This window comes from Hyla sarda, chromosome 1 (assembly GCF_029499605.1).
Source record: "Hyla sarda isolate aHylSar1 chromosome 1, aHylSar1.hap1, whole genome shotgun sequence".
Classification (NCBI taxonomy): domain Eukaryota; kingdom Metazoa; phylum Chordata; class Amphibia; order Anura; family Hylidae; genus Hyla; species Hyla sarda.
The window spans coordinates 417692972-417709120 of NC_079189.1; the positions used below are offsets into that span (position 1 = coordinate 417692972).

Below are 16149 nucleotides of genomic sequence, written 5' to 3' on the forward strand. Positions count from 1 at the left end.
GAGCGGGAAATGAATCTGCACTCTACGGAAATCTCCGCTATGAAAATTTTCTATTAATGATTTGTCTTCTTACTTTTTTCATTTTATATTGTTTTCAATATGTATACATCTTCACAGTACATCATGTGCTTTGAATGATAGCAATTAATGACGTGGTACCTGTGAACCGGATGTAATTATATAAGGTGCATTCTAACAGTTACCTGTACTGGTTGACAAAGGCTATTGAGCCGTAACGCGTACCTACCCTGTATGCTATGCATGTTGCATAAATAAAAACCTTTGAGATTTCAAAAAGCTTCTGAGTGCCGGGACCCTTCTTTCCTCTGGTCAAGACGTGACTGTTGAAGCCGCTTGACTCCTTTGCTAGGTAATCTGACTCAACCCCCCCCCCCCCCGGCTCCGCCAATGAAAACTTCCTGTTGGCTGACCCAGAAGTCCCTTTCCCGGTCACCAAGGTCCTCCTCCTTAAAGGCCCTACCGGACATTCTGGGTGAGGCTACTCCCGCCCTGTTGTGTTCCTTTTAATGTGCCCAGCTCAAGCACTTCTATACCACATGGCAGACTCCTGGGGATTTCCATAGGCAAACAACTGTTTTTGAAGATTTCTGTCTGCACTCTGATAAGAATACCCATCTAGTGTCCCAACTTTATGCGCTGCTTCGTACTAGGGATTCTGGGGATCTCCTTCCCTACCAGAGGGGTTGGGCGGGGGAATCAGGATTCACCCCCAGCACTGCGGAATGGGAGACCTCCTTACTGCTTTGCCACAATTCCTCTATGGTTGTGGCTCTCCAGAAGACTAATTATAAGTTGCTCTCCTAGTGGTACAGGGTTCCTGCCCTTCTCGATCGGTTCTATCGCTCCAATCCGAATATGTGCTTGAGGTGTGGGCAACTCACTCATATCTAGCTATCCTGTCCCACTATCGTATCCTTTTGCCTGGATGTTTGCGCACACATTGCTGATATTACGGGTACCCAGTTGGCTGCCTCCCCGCAGGTTTTACTCTTATCCGTGCTCCTGGGTACCCAAGTGTCTCTACGGAAAGGTCTTTCTAGTTTGTTGTTGGCGGCAGCTAGATGGGTTGTCCCTAGGCACTGGAAGTTACCTCCCACCCCCTACAGTCACTGATTGGCTACGGGAGGTCCTTCATATCCAGGGCTTGGAGGAATGTCTGGCAAATCTTAATGGTCAGCCGGAGAAGTACCTTGTGCGCTGGCGGCCTTGGATAGATTTTGTGTCTTCTCCGTTTCCTACAATTTGGCATCTCCTCTTGCCCTCTTAATTGACCCTCTTTTTTTTCTTCTTCTTCTTCCACCTGCTGCATTATTTCTCTGCACCCCCCTCTATTCTTTTCTCCCTTTCCTTTTTTCTGTCTTAATCTTCCTCCTCTCTTCTCTTCATGACTCTTCTTTTTGTCCTTACCCGGCTTGCTCCTCCTTGCTTTCTTGTTTGAATTTGTTCCGAGTTTTCGTTCTTTTCCCTTCCCCCATCTGTTGGTTATTTGCATTTATTGGCGAGTATGTCCCTATCTCGTTATTGCTACATGACAAAATTTTTCCGTATCACTGATGTAGTTTCAATATCTTTCTCAATATTTGATTACTGTTCTCCTCCTGCGTGAGGTGTATTCTTTAGTTTCCCCTCTATGTGCTCTTCGCTGTCCTTTTAATTCTGTATCCGTTTTTTTTAACCGTTTAATAAAGGCGTTGAATACGAAAAAAAATTATCCAAGTTTGGTATAATTGGAATCGCACTGACCCATGCAATAAATTTAGCATATCAGTTGTTTTCCCATATAGTGAAATTTGGAAAAAAAAATTATTGCCCCACAAAATTGCACAATTCCATATTTATTTAAATTTGGCCCTACATATAAAAATTTTTTTTTGGCTTTGTTATACAATAAATAATAAAATAAAGTGTACTAATGAAAAGTACAACTACAAAATAAACCCTAAAACAACTTTGTCAATGAATAAAAAGTTATGGGTCTTGGTGAGGAAGAGAAAAAAAATGTGAGCCAGAAATAAAAATTGGCTTGGTCATGAAGGGGTTAGTTATATAAATAAAGTAATTTTGACCCTTTAAAAAGTAATGTGGGAGGGCAATGAAGAGAAAGCGAATATATTGAACATTTTCCTCCACTATCTCTGGATTGTACTTTGTCAATCCTATATATTGTTTTAATAAAAGGAAACTGCCATTAATGTCATGTTGCCTGAACCGCAAGTCATCAGGGTGGTCTCCAGTGGCTTCTGTTTGCTCTATTGGCCTTATGTGAAAGATCTTTCCCTATACCCAAATAGAGCTTTCCCTATCAGGCAAGGCTGGTGGGCAGGGAAAGGCCGTTTTACAAGTCCCCTTTGAGTATCTGGAATACCCCTTTAAATGTGGAGAAACAAGACACTATAAAATATTCATCAGCAAAAGTTTTCAGTGTGAAATCTGACAGTATTCTAGCATCCATATTGGCAACTATTGATTGATGGGTACTATATTACTGCAATAATGTCACTATCAGCACAAATTGACATAATAAGGTGAGCAACTAGATGGAGACTGCTGACATCAGGAAATGCCTTTTAAAAAAAAAAAAATACATACCATGTCATCCTCCTGTCATGGGTGCCTAAAGTATTATAAACAGTACTCAAATTCACTCTTTAAAAGTATAATAAGGGATTACCATTACTACTCATCTAACAGACCAATAAAAAGACAAAGCACAACACTGCCATCAAAATATTGTTTTAATGTATTTATTGTTTAAATAAAGTTATTTTAAAAACAAGATATTTGGTCAGAGGTTTTAGCCATGATGGACATAAGGATTGAGGAATAAACTGACACATAAGAAAAGAGTTTCCTGTTTGGTCACAGTTTAGAGACATCAAACTTCTACTTTTTAGTGCAGCATTAGGGCATTATCCTTTACAATGTCTTAATTTTACAGAAATGTATCAAGTTCCATTGTGAGCAGCTTTTCATTGTTACAAATACATGCAGCAGCTTCCCCAACAAACACTAACTGAAATTAAAAAAAAATTGCTGTCAAAAGAACTTTTAAGAGACAACACATGTACTGAATAACTCCTGTGTTTGGTACTTGTTTCAAAATAGCATTGTTCTCTCTAATGTGGGAGCTTCTAATGTATGGAACAAGAAGTAGACTTCATAGCATTAGTGATCATAGCAGTCTATAGAGCTCAATAGCAATAACACTTTGTGTAACTTTTTCAGTGTTCTTGAGAGGAGTTAAGTGTTGCCATTAAAGGGGTTATCCAGGAATAGAAAAATACAGGTAATTTATTTCCAAAACAGCTCCCTGTCTCCCGATTGGGTGTGGTTCTGTAGCTCAGTTCCATTGAAGTGAATGGAGCCAAGTTGTAATACCACACCCAAAGTGGAGACTGACAGGGAGCGGTTTTGTAAAGAAATTACTTGTGTTTTTCTATTCCTGGATAACCCCTTTAACTACGTTTTTCCATACATTTAGGATAAGTATAGGCGGTGTATTCCCTAGATCAGTGAGATAGTTGGACCAGGGCTACACTAGGGAAACCCTTTCAAGCCTACAACATAACAAGAATTAACAACAATCACATTTTCAGTACATTTTTACAATGCTAGTGGTTCTATGATACTTTTAGTACTGTCAATAACATTTAAATGATTCCACGGTAGGAGGTAAATGGTTAGTTTTCCTGCAAAATAATAGTCGGGCTGAAGACTATTGTCCAGGTTAGGCTGGGTCCACACTACGTTTTGTCCTATACGGGAGCGCATACGGCAGGAGGGAGCTAAAAGCTCGCGCTCCCGTATGTGACCGTATGCGCTCCCGTATGTCATTCACTTCAATGAGCCGACCGGAGTGAAACGTTCGGTCCGGTCGGCTCATTTTTGCGCCGTATGCGCTTTTACAACCGGACCTAAAACCGTGGTTGACCACGGTTTTAGGTCCGGTTGTAAAAGCGCATACGGCGCAAAAATGAGCCGACCGGACCGAACGTTTCACTCCGGTCGGCTCATTGAAGTGAATGACATACGGGAGCGCATACGGTCACATACGGGAGCGCGAGCTTTTAGCTCCCCCCTGCCGTATGCGCTCCCGTATGGGACAAAACGTAGTGTGGACCCAGCCTTAGATTGATAGCCTCCAATGACCAATCCATATTTTATTTATTTTTGTAGGTCAATATAGTAAGTGACAGCAACAAGGTTTATTTTTCTTCAGTCTAGTTATATGAGGTCTTGTATAACTTTGTTTTTTCCAGCTTTATAACACCGGTGAACATACAAGACAACAAAATACCTTGTCATATGATACAGAGATTTTAAGCACATACAAACGAGAGAACCTAGACTGCTGTAAAAATAAATATAGCACACTGGGGGGGGGGGGGGGGGGAGGAAGAGATTCTCAAAGAATTTTGCACCAACATTTTTTTTAAATTATGCGCCAAAATTTTGGTGCAAAAAGTATTCACCACATTTTCAAAGAGCTTTTTTGCCGCAGTTTATACTGTTCACGTCAGTTTTCTAAAAGTGGGCGTGTCCACGTATATTGTCTGCTTTACGTGAGAGTCCAGTTTACATAAAAAATTTCACACCAGCAAATGGTTGTAGTTTTATTTTTTCTTAGTTTTTTGGGGAAAAGATGTTATTTAAGTAATTATTAAAAAAATATGTATTTTTTTTCCTTGGTCACTGCACCTGCACTCATATTTAAGCTCAGAAATGTTTTACTTATACAGTTATCGCTTGTCTGAGCACTAGTAACCATGGAATATTTCGTGAGATGTTTACACCAGTATTTTCTGGGATGTAAAATTTGGCAATCTTGGTGCAAATCCAATATGGCTGCAACAAAAACAAAATTGGCGCGAAAAAGAATTTTCACATATTTTCAAAGCAGCACAAGAGACCTTTGAAAATGTGAGGAAAAAAAAAAAAAGTCTGAATAATATCGCTGGAACAGAAATTACAGTCGTTTGAGAATCTCCCCCTGGGTCTCGCATGGTGAAAAAAAGGCTGTGTTGTCCATGTTTAAATGTAAACAAAAAGATAGACAACTGGATAATTTTAGCAATAAGGCAATAGTTTGGATACCTGAGCCCAATCATTATATAATCACAAATAAAGAAAAACAAACCGCTTTTTTTTTTCTTCAAAAACAGCACAGCACAGGATTTGTCTGGATGTGCAGTTTGGCTCAACTGAAGTGAATAGAACCATGTTTTCTAATTCTGTACAACCTCCTTAAGGTATTATTCAGCAACATTTTTTTCCTTGTAAAAATGGCTAGGCTGGACTAAAATCTGTAATTTTTTTTTTTTTTTTTAAACAAAACCATATGCAAAAAAAAAAAAAACACACCACTGTGCTCACTTGCTTCAATCCCCACAGGTGCCAGTCAGAAAGAAAGTGCTTAGTGGTCAACACTTTATAGGTGATGTCTCAACACTATAAAGTACCTGTTAAGCCAATCAGTGGCTGAGGTGGGTCACCACTGTGGCATGGAAGACCAGGAAGTGGCGAGCTTCTTATTAACTTTTTTGGGCAAGCCTGGACATTTTTGGAAGTAAAAATATTTTAGCTGAGCAGACTTCAGAATGTAAGCAGTGTTCAGTCCCTTCAAAGACTTGTCATTGAAGTCAACAGGTTAAACAACTTTACCTTATGGCAGCTACACCCTTAAATGTAAAAGCCTTTCTATATAATGTAGTTGATTTTTAATCTATATATATTTACAGTAAGCAGTGTTCAGTTTTCTGATAGAGATCTCTTTTATAACTAAATAATGATTTCTGCAGTCAGGGAGAACAATGAACCAACATGATGGATTTTACCTATCTATAGAACTCCCAGAAACATCAAACTGAGACTTCTACTTGATTATTTGTGTCAGTCAAACCTACATGCTCAGGAGATCTGAGCATTCATATTTATGGTGTAGTCAGTTCTTGAGTGAATGCCCTTTTTGAGCTAACCACTATGTATATGGCCAGATTAATGGGAGGAGGTTACTGAAAAATATTTTATTATTCATGCAAGGTAAGGCAGTTTGTGATAAATGTTAACTGCTCGCTTAAAAAATGTAAAGGCACTTAAAAAGTACAGTTTTAATGAGATTACGTGCTGGAGGATTTGAAATCTATGGTGCAAGGCCACTTCTTGTTGCAGATTCCACGTTCCAAAAAGTTAATGGTATGCTATAGCAGTGGGTTTAAGCAGCAAACTGAACTAAACCTCAGAGCAATTTTCTATTGAGAAGCAAATGACGCAACATCGCAGTGCCACTTAACCAATTGCTGGCAGCAGCGATGTCCTGCCTCAGCCAGTAATTGGTGAGCGGCACTGTCTGCTTTCCCCGGAGTTGCAGAGCATAGCGTCTACAGCCGGGGAAGCAGAGTCACTGGCCGCAGACAGAGGGGCTCAATATCGGAGATATAAGGGAGTGGAGGAAGGGGAGATAACATTTTTATTATTTTATTAAGCAGGATATGGACAATGCCCGTAAAAGGTTTTACCCTTGACAACCCCTTTAATATTGTCATTCATTTTAAGTGTTTTTTTTCAGGCACTCTCTTCACGTCTTATTGTTTATAGAGGAAAAAAATAAAAATAAAAACATGCATAGGGATGCCATTTTTCTCCAGGGGTTTTGTGAAACTGCCCCTATGGTTGCTTTAAAGTTAATGTGAAAACTGCAGCAAGGTGTACTGAAAAGGATACTTCAGGAATATCCAGCAGAGGTTTTTAAACCACAAAAAGAAAAGAATCAAAATAGCTTGTGCCAAAACTCTAATGCAATTTGCAGGAAAAAAAAAAAGTAACCTGCACCACATTTTCAATGTGTATTGTCCCCTTTTTAATACAAAAAACTTTTACACTGTGCTTGACAAGCTCATATGTGTTACTTATTGAAACAAAGCATGGCCTTGCTGGTAAAAAAAAAAAGGAGCATGGCTCAAATGTACCATTTTTGGAGTAAAGAGTAAAACCAACTAGTAGAGAAAGACAAGATAGTGTTAATATATGCCACATTATTAAACAGCCCAAATTACTGTTTAAGAATGTGTCAGATTTTTGACTCTGTTAATCTCTCCCCCCCCCCCCCCACAGTGTACCAATATATTTTTCATGAAATTTAAATTCCCAATCTATCTCACATATAAATGCCTAAGCATAAACAAACGCACCAGGTAAATGTCAAACTCCCTTGCTTATTTACAAAGCTGTATTCTGAAACTAGAAGGAAACTTGCCCAAAAGGTATCTTTGTATCAAGGTTACACAACATTTTTGTAGCAGGATTTATGAAAATTCACAAGTCATACAGTAGTATAAGAAGCATATTATATTCTAGTAAGCAAAGGCCTGGAAAACCAACAAATTATTTATAATGTATGGATTATAAAACCTGAAAAAACCCCTTTGAATTGGCAGATTATTCCTCCCAAATAAAAGCAGACTCTAGGTTCTGATTCTGAAAGGTTAATGGTCTATTCGCACGTACAGTATTCTGCGCAGATTTGATGAGCAGGATTTTCTGCTGCAGATTTCAATGTAAACTCAATGACTGAACACAGCTTGAAATCCTGCGCATCAAATCAGCACAGAATACTGTACGTGTGAATAGACCCTTAAACACATTTTCCTCTCTTAAAATATCACACACACACCATGTGTCTTCAAGAGGAATTGTCACTTTTCCTGACACATCTGTTCAGCAAAAAGAAAAGAATGTACTCCCTGAAAAATAATATTGCTGGAGTATTTAAATTTACCTTTTAAAATTCTTCCTGAATTATAAGAATACAATTAAAATATGGGCATTACCATTCCTGTTGTCAATGGGAATTGTCCTATGTCACTGTCAGTAAGAAATGTCTCAAAGTGAATAGGGACATGCAGCTTTGACAAGTGGAGGGGTTGTGCGTCACCTAGATATCAGTTTGTTTATGTTCAGGAGGAACAACAGACCAAACAGAACAATTCAACATTCTAAGAAAATTTTAAGAATTTAAGGGCCCATTCACACAGCAGAACATGTGCCAGGAACATTTTGAAACCACACCATTTAACACTGTCACTTTGCATGAAAAATTCTAGGACATAAAACCACAAAGAGAAATATCTTTGTGTGACAATGCTATGTTTGTTTGTTACCTACACACCTGATAACTTCAAGAGGATACACCCACAATGTAAACATTTACCTTATACGAAAGTCAGAATTTAGAAAGATAGCCAAAGTTTCATAGTTCTATTTCTTTTCGAGATGCTGGCACTTTAGATGCGGCAGCTGTTTTTGCTAAAAGTTACAAAAGGAAGTGCAGCCATAAAGGTTGTCTCCTTTGACTTGGCTTCTCTGGAAAAGTATTACTCTGTTAAATAGGTGACAACCCATATAGCTGTACTTTCCTGCTGCCCGCCATGACAAAACAGGAAACTGCAAATATCTTTAAGTAAAACAGTAAACACTAAATGTGTGGTCAGTTTTACAATTTGGGTGTAAATTTTTTTTTTTGTAATACAAGTTAATGAGGCATCAAATCGGTATAGGCATAGTATAGGCATAGGGCTGAATATATTACTTTCATTAGAATTTTTTGTTTGGAAAATTCCAAGTAGAAAAGAGATTATGTCCTGAGTTGTATCTAAAAGCAATGAGTGGGTTAAAGGAGTACTCCGGCGCGCACTTTTCTCATTTTATCCCGTCCGGGCTGCAAAATAAAAGAAAACAAATTTTCTCTTACCTGCCAATGAGCCCCCGGAGCTCCGGTACAGGTGTTCGGTCCCCGGGCTGTATTATTCTTACTTCCTGTTAGCCCGGCACGTCACACGGAGCTTCAGCCCATCACCGGCCGCAGCGATGTCCTGCCTCGGCTGGTGATAGGCTGAAGCTCCGTGTGACGTGCCGGGCTAACAGGAAGTAAGAAGAATACAGCCCGGGGACCGAACACCTGTACCGGAGCTCCAGGGGCTCGTTGGTAGGTAAGAGAAAGTTTATTTTATTTTGCAGCCCGGATGGGATAAAATGAGAAAAGTGCGCGCCGGACTACTCCTTTAAGTCTGTAAGACAGTCAGTTAGGCTTTATAATCCAGCTCTGCATCCATCTTGTTGTACATAATATATATTGCATCAATTGTGGGGGCGTAGTTGACCAAAAATTGGCGGATTTTCTCTATGCACTCTTCTTCTTTCAGATTTTGTCCTTTAGAAAGGGCCTTAAGGAAGTCATCTCTATATGGAGCAGCACTCAGTGCAGCCTAAACAATGGAAAACATATGTTACTGTGTATACAAAATGAAAACAGACATTCCCAACCCAGATGTAGTCCAGAACACACAGATCTCAGCTAAACTGGACCATAATTAAGAAATAATTAAGGGTCATTAGAAAAAAAAAAAAAAAAAAACACCTGTTGCAACACATGCCAAAAATTTTGATCACATCGGTCTTACTCCTGAGATCTGCTATGATAGCAAGTTATCATCTGGGGGAGAGAGCGGCAGTGCACCACTTACTCCTAGGCCAAGAGATCAGACCATTTTACTGTACAAGTCTGCACAGAGACGGTTTAATAGACCAAATGTAGTTAACTGGTGACTAGGTTTAGTCCATTTCTGAACATATACTGCAATTTTGCAGAACTCCAAATCACGGAAAGCCTTGATTTTAAATCTTGCTAAATTACAGTATATGCTCAGAAAGGAGCCAAAATGTTATCACTAGTACAGGGGTTCTTAACCAGGGGTAAGTGTACCCCAGGGGAACGCCAAGGGTTATGCAGGGGTACGACAATTCGCTGACAAATACCGCCCACCCATTGGTCAGTATTTGTCAGCGCAGAGCGGGGATTGGACGCTGCAGTCGCAGCCTCAGCTCACTATATTGTACCGCGGCCGAAGCTGCGGACAATTTACGCGAGCTGTTGTGGCTGCTGTGCCCGACGTATGACGTCCCCGATGTTGTGGAGGTGGCAGCACAGTGCAGAAGGACACCTGTGCAGCCCCCCGACTCCCAAGCCTCGTAAGCATGTTGAACTAAGTGTAACACGCCGTATGGGTGGGTGTTATTGTATACATCTCATATATTGGCCAAGGGGGATGGGAGGGGGGAATAATGGCAAAAGGGGATTATTCCCCCCCCCCCCCCATCTTAATCCCCTTGTGCCATTATTCTCCCCTCCTCCAATTCCCTTTTGCCATCATCAGATTATGGCAAAAGGGGATTAAGATGGAGTGGGGAATAATGGCAAAAGGGGATTAAGATTGAGGGGGGGGGGGGGGAATAATGGCACAAGGGGATTAAGTATCACATTAGAAAGATAAGTACACGCCAATGTATAATGTGAATGTAGCCACTTAAGATATGTGAACATACCTTTACCTTTGTCAGCCACACACTAACCTGTTCCTGTTGGGTTGTTCCACTACATGCTTAAATAATTAAAGTGAGGATTGATTCTGTAATCCAACTACTTTAAACACTACTGATCGATTCAGGGCATTTGACATATGGACTAATGCAGGGATTAGTGAATTAAAACTTTCCCTTTCAAATAAAATAAAAAAATGAGATATGTAATATTGTTTCAAGTGTAATACTGTTCAGTGTCACATGCATTAACCAGTTGGTACAGGCTGGTAGTTCACATGACACTGATGACAATGATACTAACCTATCCCCGATCCGTGGACCAGTTATCTTACCTATTCTGGCAAAAGGCTTGGTGCACAGGTGGAGCTCTAGGAGCACACTGACATCCTGACTGCTGCTTCTTCAAGCCTGCTATCACCCGGGCGGAGTAAGAAGCCAGCAGCCATGATGTCAGAATGTTCCTGGAGAACCTCCCGTGCACCAAGCCTGCTGTCCGAAAAAGGAAGAAAACAGGCAAACAGAGTGACCGATCAGGGTAGGTATCATTATCAGAGTCACCTGCACTACAAGCCTGTACCAACTGGTTAATGAGAGTGACATTGAAAACAGTATTACATATGTAATTTAAAATTTTATTTAAAATGTTTTTTATTTAAGTTTTAAGTCCCGATTATTAGCATTAGTCCTTTTGTCAAATGCCCTGTATCAGTAGTGTTAAAGTAGTTGGATTACCTAATCAATAGCTAGGAAGTCAGACATAAATAATTGTCAAAATATTACTTTTTACTTTAAAAAAATAAAAAAATAAAAAAATCTGGATTTCTGTGTTCCAGTCCTCCCTTTAACCCCTTAAAGGACATGCACCGTAAATGTACGGCACTGCATAGCACCTATTAGCGCACAGCCCCGTACATTTACGGCGCAGCTGTGATACGAGCGCAGGAGCTGCGCTCGCTTCATTCCCGGCGGGTTCCGGTGCTGGTAATGGCAGACATCAGCGATCGCGCTGATGTCTGTCATTAACCCCTCAGGTGCCGTGATCAATACAGATTACAGCATCTGCGGCAGTGCACCATTTATAATGGCTGATCTGATTGCCCACGGCACTGCGGCAGGGATCAGATCAGCCAAGATGGCGGAAGGAGGTCCCCTCACCTGCCTCCATCCATCTCCTGGGGTCTTCTGCACTGATCTGCATTCCAGCAGACCACAAGATCACCAAAAATGCCCTATGCATAGCACTGAACAGTATTAGCAATCTAATGATTGCTATAAATAGTCCCCTACGGGGAATAAAAAAATAAAAAAAAAGTGTAAAATAAATGTAAGAAGGAAAAAAAATTTAAGTGAAAAATCCCCTCCCAATGAAGTTTTAAATCACCCTTCCCCCCCCCCCCCCATATTCATGCATAAAAGCGTAAAAAAAGATAAACATATTTGGTATCGTTGCGTCTGTAAATGTCCGAACTATAAAAATATTATGTTAATGATGCCTTACGGTGAAAAAAAAAATAAAGTCAACATTTTTTTGTCACATCAAACTGCTATTTTTTTTTTTATAAAAAGCGATCAAAGAGTCATATATGCAAATCTGGTACCAAAACAAACTACAGATCATGGCACAAAACATGAGCCCTCACACATCCCTGAATACGGAAAAATAAGAAAGTTAGAGGTGGTCACAATAGGGCATTTTTAAGCATACTGATTTTGTTTATAAAAAAAAAAAAATAAATAAAAAAATAAAAAAAAGTTAGATTTTTTAAAAGCAGTACAATAATAGAAATGTATGCAACCATGGGTATCATTTTAATCGTATTGCCCCAGAGAATAAAGAAAACATGTAATTTTTCCCATAAAGTGTACACCGCAAAAACGAAACCCACCAAATTAGCAAAATTATGATTTTCGTTTAAATTTTCTCACACAATTTTTTTTTCTGGGTGGGTGGGGGGGGGGGGGGGGGGGGTTTACCATACATTTTAGGGTAAAATGAGTGATGTCATAACAAAGTACAACTGGTCACGCAAAAAACAAGCCCTCATATGGGTCTGCGAATGGAAAAAAAAAAATTATGAATTTTAGAAGGCGAGGAGGAAAAAAACAAAAAAACGCTAAAAATAAAATTGGCTGCGTTCTTAACCCCTTAAGGACCAGGCCATTTTACACCTTAGGACCAGAGCGTTTTTTTGCGTTATCTGACCACTGTCACTTTAAACATTAATAACTCCGGAATGCTTTTAGTTATTCTGATTCAAAGACTGTTTTTTCGTGACATATTCTACTTTAACATAGTGGTAAAATTTTGTGGTAACTTGCATCCTTTCTTGGTGAAAAATCCCAAAATTTGATGAAAAATTTGAAAATTTAGCATTTTTCTAACTTTGAAGCTCTCTGCTTGTAAGGAAAATGGATATTCAAAATTTTTTTTTTTCATTCCCATTTCCAATATGTCTACTTTATGTTTGAATCATAAAATTGACGTGTTTTTACCTTTGGAAGACATCAGAGGGCTTCAAAGTTCAGCAGCAATTTTCTAATTTTTCACAACATTTTCAAACTCACTATTTTTCAGGGACCAGTTCAGGTTTGAAGTGGATTTGAAGGGTCTTCATCTTAGAAATATCCCACAAATGACCCCATTATAAAAACTGCACCCCCCAAAGTATTCAAAATGACATTTAGTAAGTGTTTTAACCCTTTAGGGGTTTCACAGGAATAGCAGCAAAGTGAAGGAGAAAATTCAAAATCTTCATTTTTTGCACTCGCATGTTCTTGTCAACCCAATTTTTGAATTTTTATAAGGGGTAAAAGGAGAAAATGTATACTTATGTTTGTAGCCCAATTTCTCTCGAGTAAGGACATACCTCATATGTCTATGTAAATTGTTCGGCGGGCGCAGTAGAGGGCTCAGAACGAAGGAGCGACAAGGGGATTTTGGAGAGTACGTTTTTCAGAAATGGTTTTTGGGGGGCATGTTGCATTTAGGAACAGCAAAAAAAAAAAAAAAAAAAAAAAAACAGATGGCATACCATTTTGGAAACTAGACCCCTTGGAGAACGTAACAAGGAATAAAGTGAGCCTTAATACCCCACAGGTGTTTCACGACTTTTGCATATGTAAAAAATTATTTTTTTTTCACTAAAATTTCACATTTTTGCAAGGGTTAATAGCAGAAAATACCCCCCAAAATTTGTAACCCCATCTCTTCTGAGTATGGAGGTACCCCATAAGTTGACCTGAAGTGCACTACGGGCGAACTACAATGCTCAGAAGAGAAGGAGTGATATTTGGCTTTTTGAGAGCAAATTTTGCTCGGGAGGCATGTCGCATTTAGGAAGCCCCTATGGTGCCAGAACAGCAAAAAAAAAAAAAAAAACACATGGCATACCATTTTGGAAACTAGACCCCTTGAGGAACGTAACAAGGAATAAAGTGAGCCTTAATACCCCACAGGGGTTTCACGACTTTTGCATATGTAAAAAAAAATTTAAAAAATTCTCTCACTAAAATGTGTGTTGCCCCCCAAAGTTCACATTTTTGCAAGGGTTAATAGCAGAAAATACCCCCCAAAATTTGTAACCCCATCTCTTCTGAGTATGGAGGTACCCCCATAAGTTGACCTGAAGTGCACTACAGGCGAACTACAATGCTCTGAAGAGGAGGAGCACCATTGAGCTTTTGGAAAGAGAATTAGTTTGGAATGGTAGTCAGGGGCCATGTGCATTTACAAAGCCCCCCGTGGTGCCAGAACAGTGGACCCCCCCACATGTGACCCTATTTTGGAAACTACACCCCTCACAGAATTTAATAAGTGGTGCAGTGAGCATTTACACCCCACTGGCGTTTGACAGATCTTTGGAACAGTGGGCTGTGCAAATGGAAAATTTAATTTTTCATTTTCACGGATCACTGTTCCAAAAATCTGTCAGACACCTGTGGGGCGTAAATGCTCACTGTACCCCTTATTACATTACATGAGGGGTGTAGTTTCCAAAATGGGGTCACATGTGGGGGGGGGTCCATTGTTCTGATACCATGGGGGCTTTGTAAACACAAGTGGCCTTCAATTCCGGACAAATTTTCTCTTCAAAATCCCAATGGCGCTCCTTCTCTTCTGAGCATTGTAGTGCACCCATAGAGCACTTTACATCCACATATGGGGTATGTTCTTACTCAGAGGAAATGGGGTAACAAATTTTGGAGGCCTTTTTTTATTTTCCCTAGTGAAAATGAAAAATTTAGGGTGACACCAGCATTTTACGTTCCGTGAGGGGTGTCGTTTCCAAAATGGGGTCACATGTGGGTATTTATTTTTTTGGGTTTATGTCAGAACCGCTGTAATATCAGCCACCCCTGTGCAAATCATCAATCTAGGCCTCAAATGTACATGGTGCGCTCTCACTCCTGAGCCTTGTTGTGCATCCCCTGAACATTTTATGCCCACATATGGGGTATCTCCGTACTCAGGAGAAATTGCGTTACAAATTTTGGGGGTCTTTTTTTCCCTTTTACCTCTCGTGAAAATAAAAAAGTAAAGGACCACACCAGCATGTTAGTGTAAAACATTTTTTTTTTTTTTTTTTTACACTAACAGGCTGGTATAGACCACCAACTTTTCCATTTCATAAGGGGTAAAAGGAGAAAAAGCCCCCAAAATTTGTAGTGCAATTTCTCCTGAGTACGGCGATTCCCCATATGTGGCACTAAACTGTTTCCTTGAAATACGACAGGGCTCCGAAGTGAGAGAGCACCATGCGCATTTGAGGACTAAATTAGGGATTGCACAGGGGTGGACATAGGGGTATTCTACGCCAGTGATTCCCAAACAGGGTGCCTCCAGCTGTTGCTAAACTCCTAGCATGCCTGGACAGTCAGTGGCTGTCCGGAAATGCTGTGAGTTTTTGTTTTGCAACGCTCCGTTTTGGAAACACTGCCGTACAATACGTTTTTTATTTTTATTGGGGGGGGGGGGGGGGGGGACGGGACAGTGTAAGGGGGTGTAAATGTAGTGCTTTACCCTTTATTATGTGGTAGTGTAGTGTTTTTAGGGTACATTCGCACTGGCGGAGGTTACATAGTTACATAGTTAGTACGGTCGAAAAAAGACATATGTCCATCAAGTTCAACCAGGGAATTAAGGGGTAGGGGTGTGGCGCGATATTGGGGAAGGGATGAGTTTACAGTGAATTTACCGCTAGGAGTTTGCGTTGCGGCGAAAAATTTGCCGCAGCTCATACTTGAAGTAGTAAACTTACTGTAAACCTGCCCGTGTGAATGTACCCTGTACGTTCACATGGGGGGGGCAAACCTCCAGCTGTTTTTAAAACTACAACTCCCAGCATGTACTGACAGACCGTGCATGCTGGGAGTTGTACTTTTGCAACAGCTGGAGGCACACTGGTTGGAAAACCTTCAGTTAGGTTCTGTTACCTAACTCAGTATTTTCCAACCAGTGTGCCTCCAGCTGTTGCAAAACTTCAACTCCCAGCATGTACTGATCGCTGAAAGGCATGCTGGGAGATGTAGTTAGTTATGCAACAGCTGGAGGTACACAACTACAACTCCCAGCATGCAGAGACAGCTGTTTGCTGTTTAGGCATGCTGGGAGTTGCATTTTTGCAACATCTGGAGAGCTATAGTTTAGAGACCACTGCACAGTGGTCTCCAAACTGTGGACCTCCAGATGTTGCAAAACTAAAACTCCCAGCATGCCCAGACAGCAAACTGCTATGTGGGCATGCTATCAGTTGT

The 16149-nt window shown here is 40.2% G+C and overlaps 1 protein-coding gene across 2 annotated transcripts in view; it reads right to left on the reverse strand.

Moving 5' to 3' along the window:
• Nucleotides 1-9018: 9018 nt before the first annotated feature.
• Nucleotides 9019-16149, reverse strand: part of GLTP (glycolipid transfer protein) — a 102025-nt gene continuing 94894 nt past the window's right edge. For both annotated transcript variants that reach the window (XM_056528870.1, XM_056528869.1), the window contains exon 5: nt 9019-9281. In XM_056528870.1, coding sequence (XP_056384845.1) covers nt 9099-9281 — 183 coding nt within the window. In that variant the 3' untranslated portion in view covers nt 9019-9098. The remainder of the gene's footprint in view (nt 9282-16149) is intronic.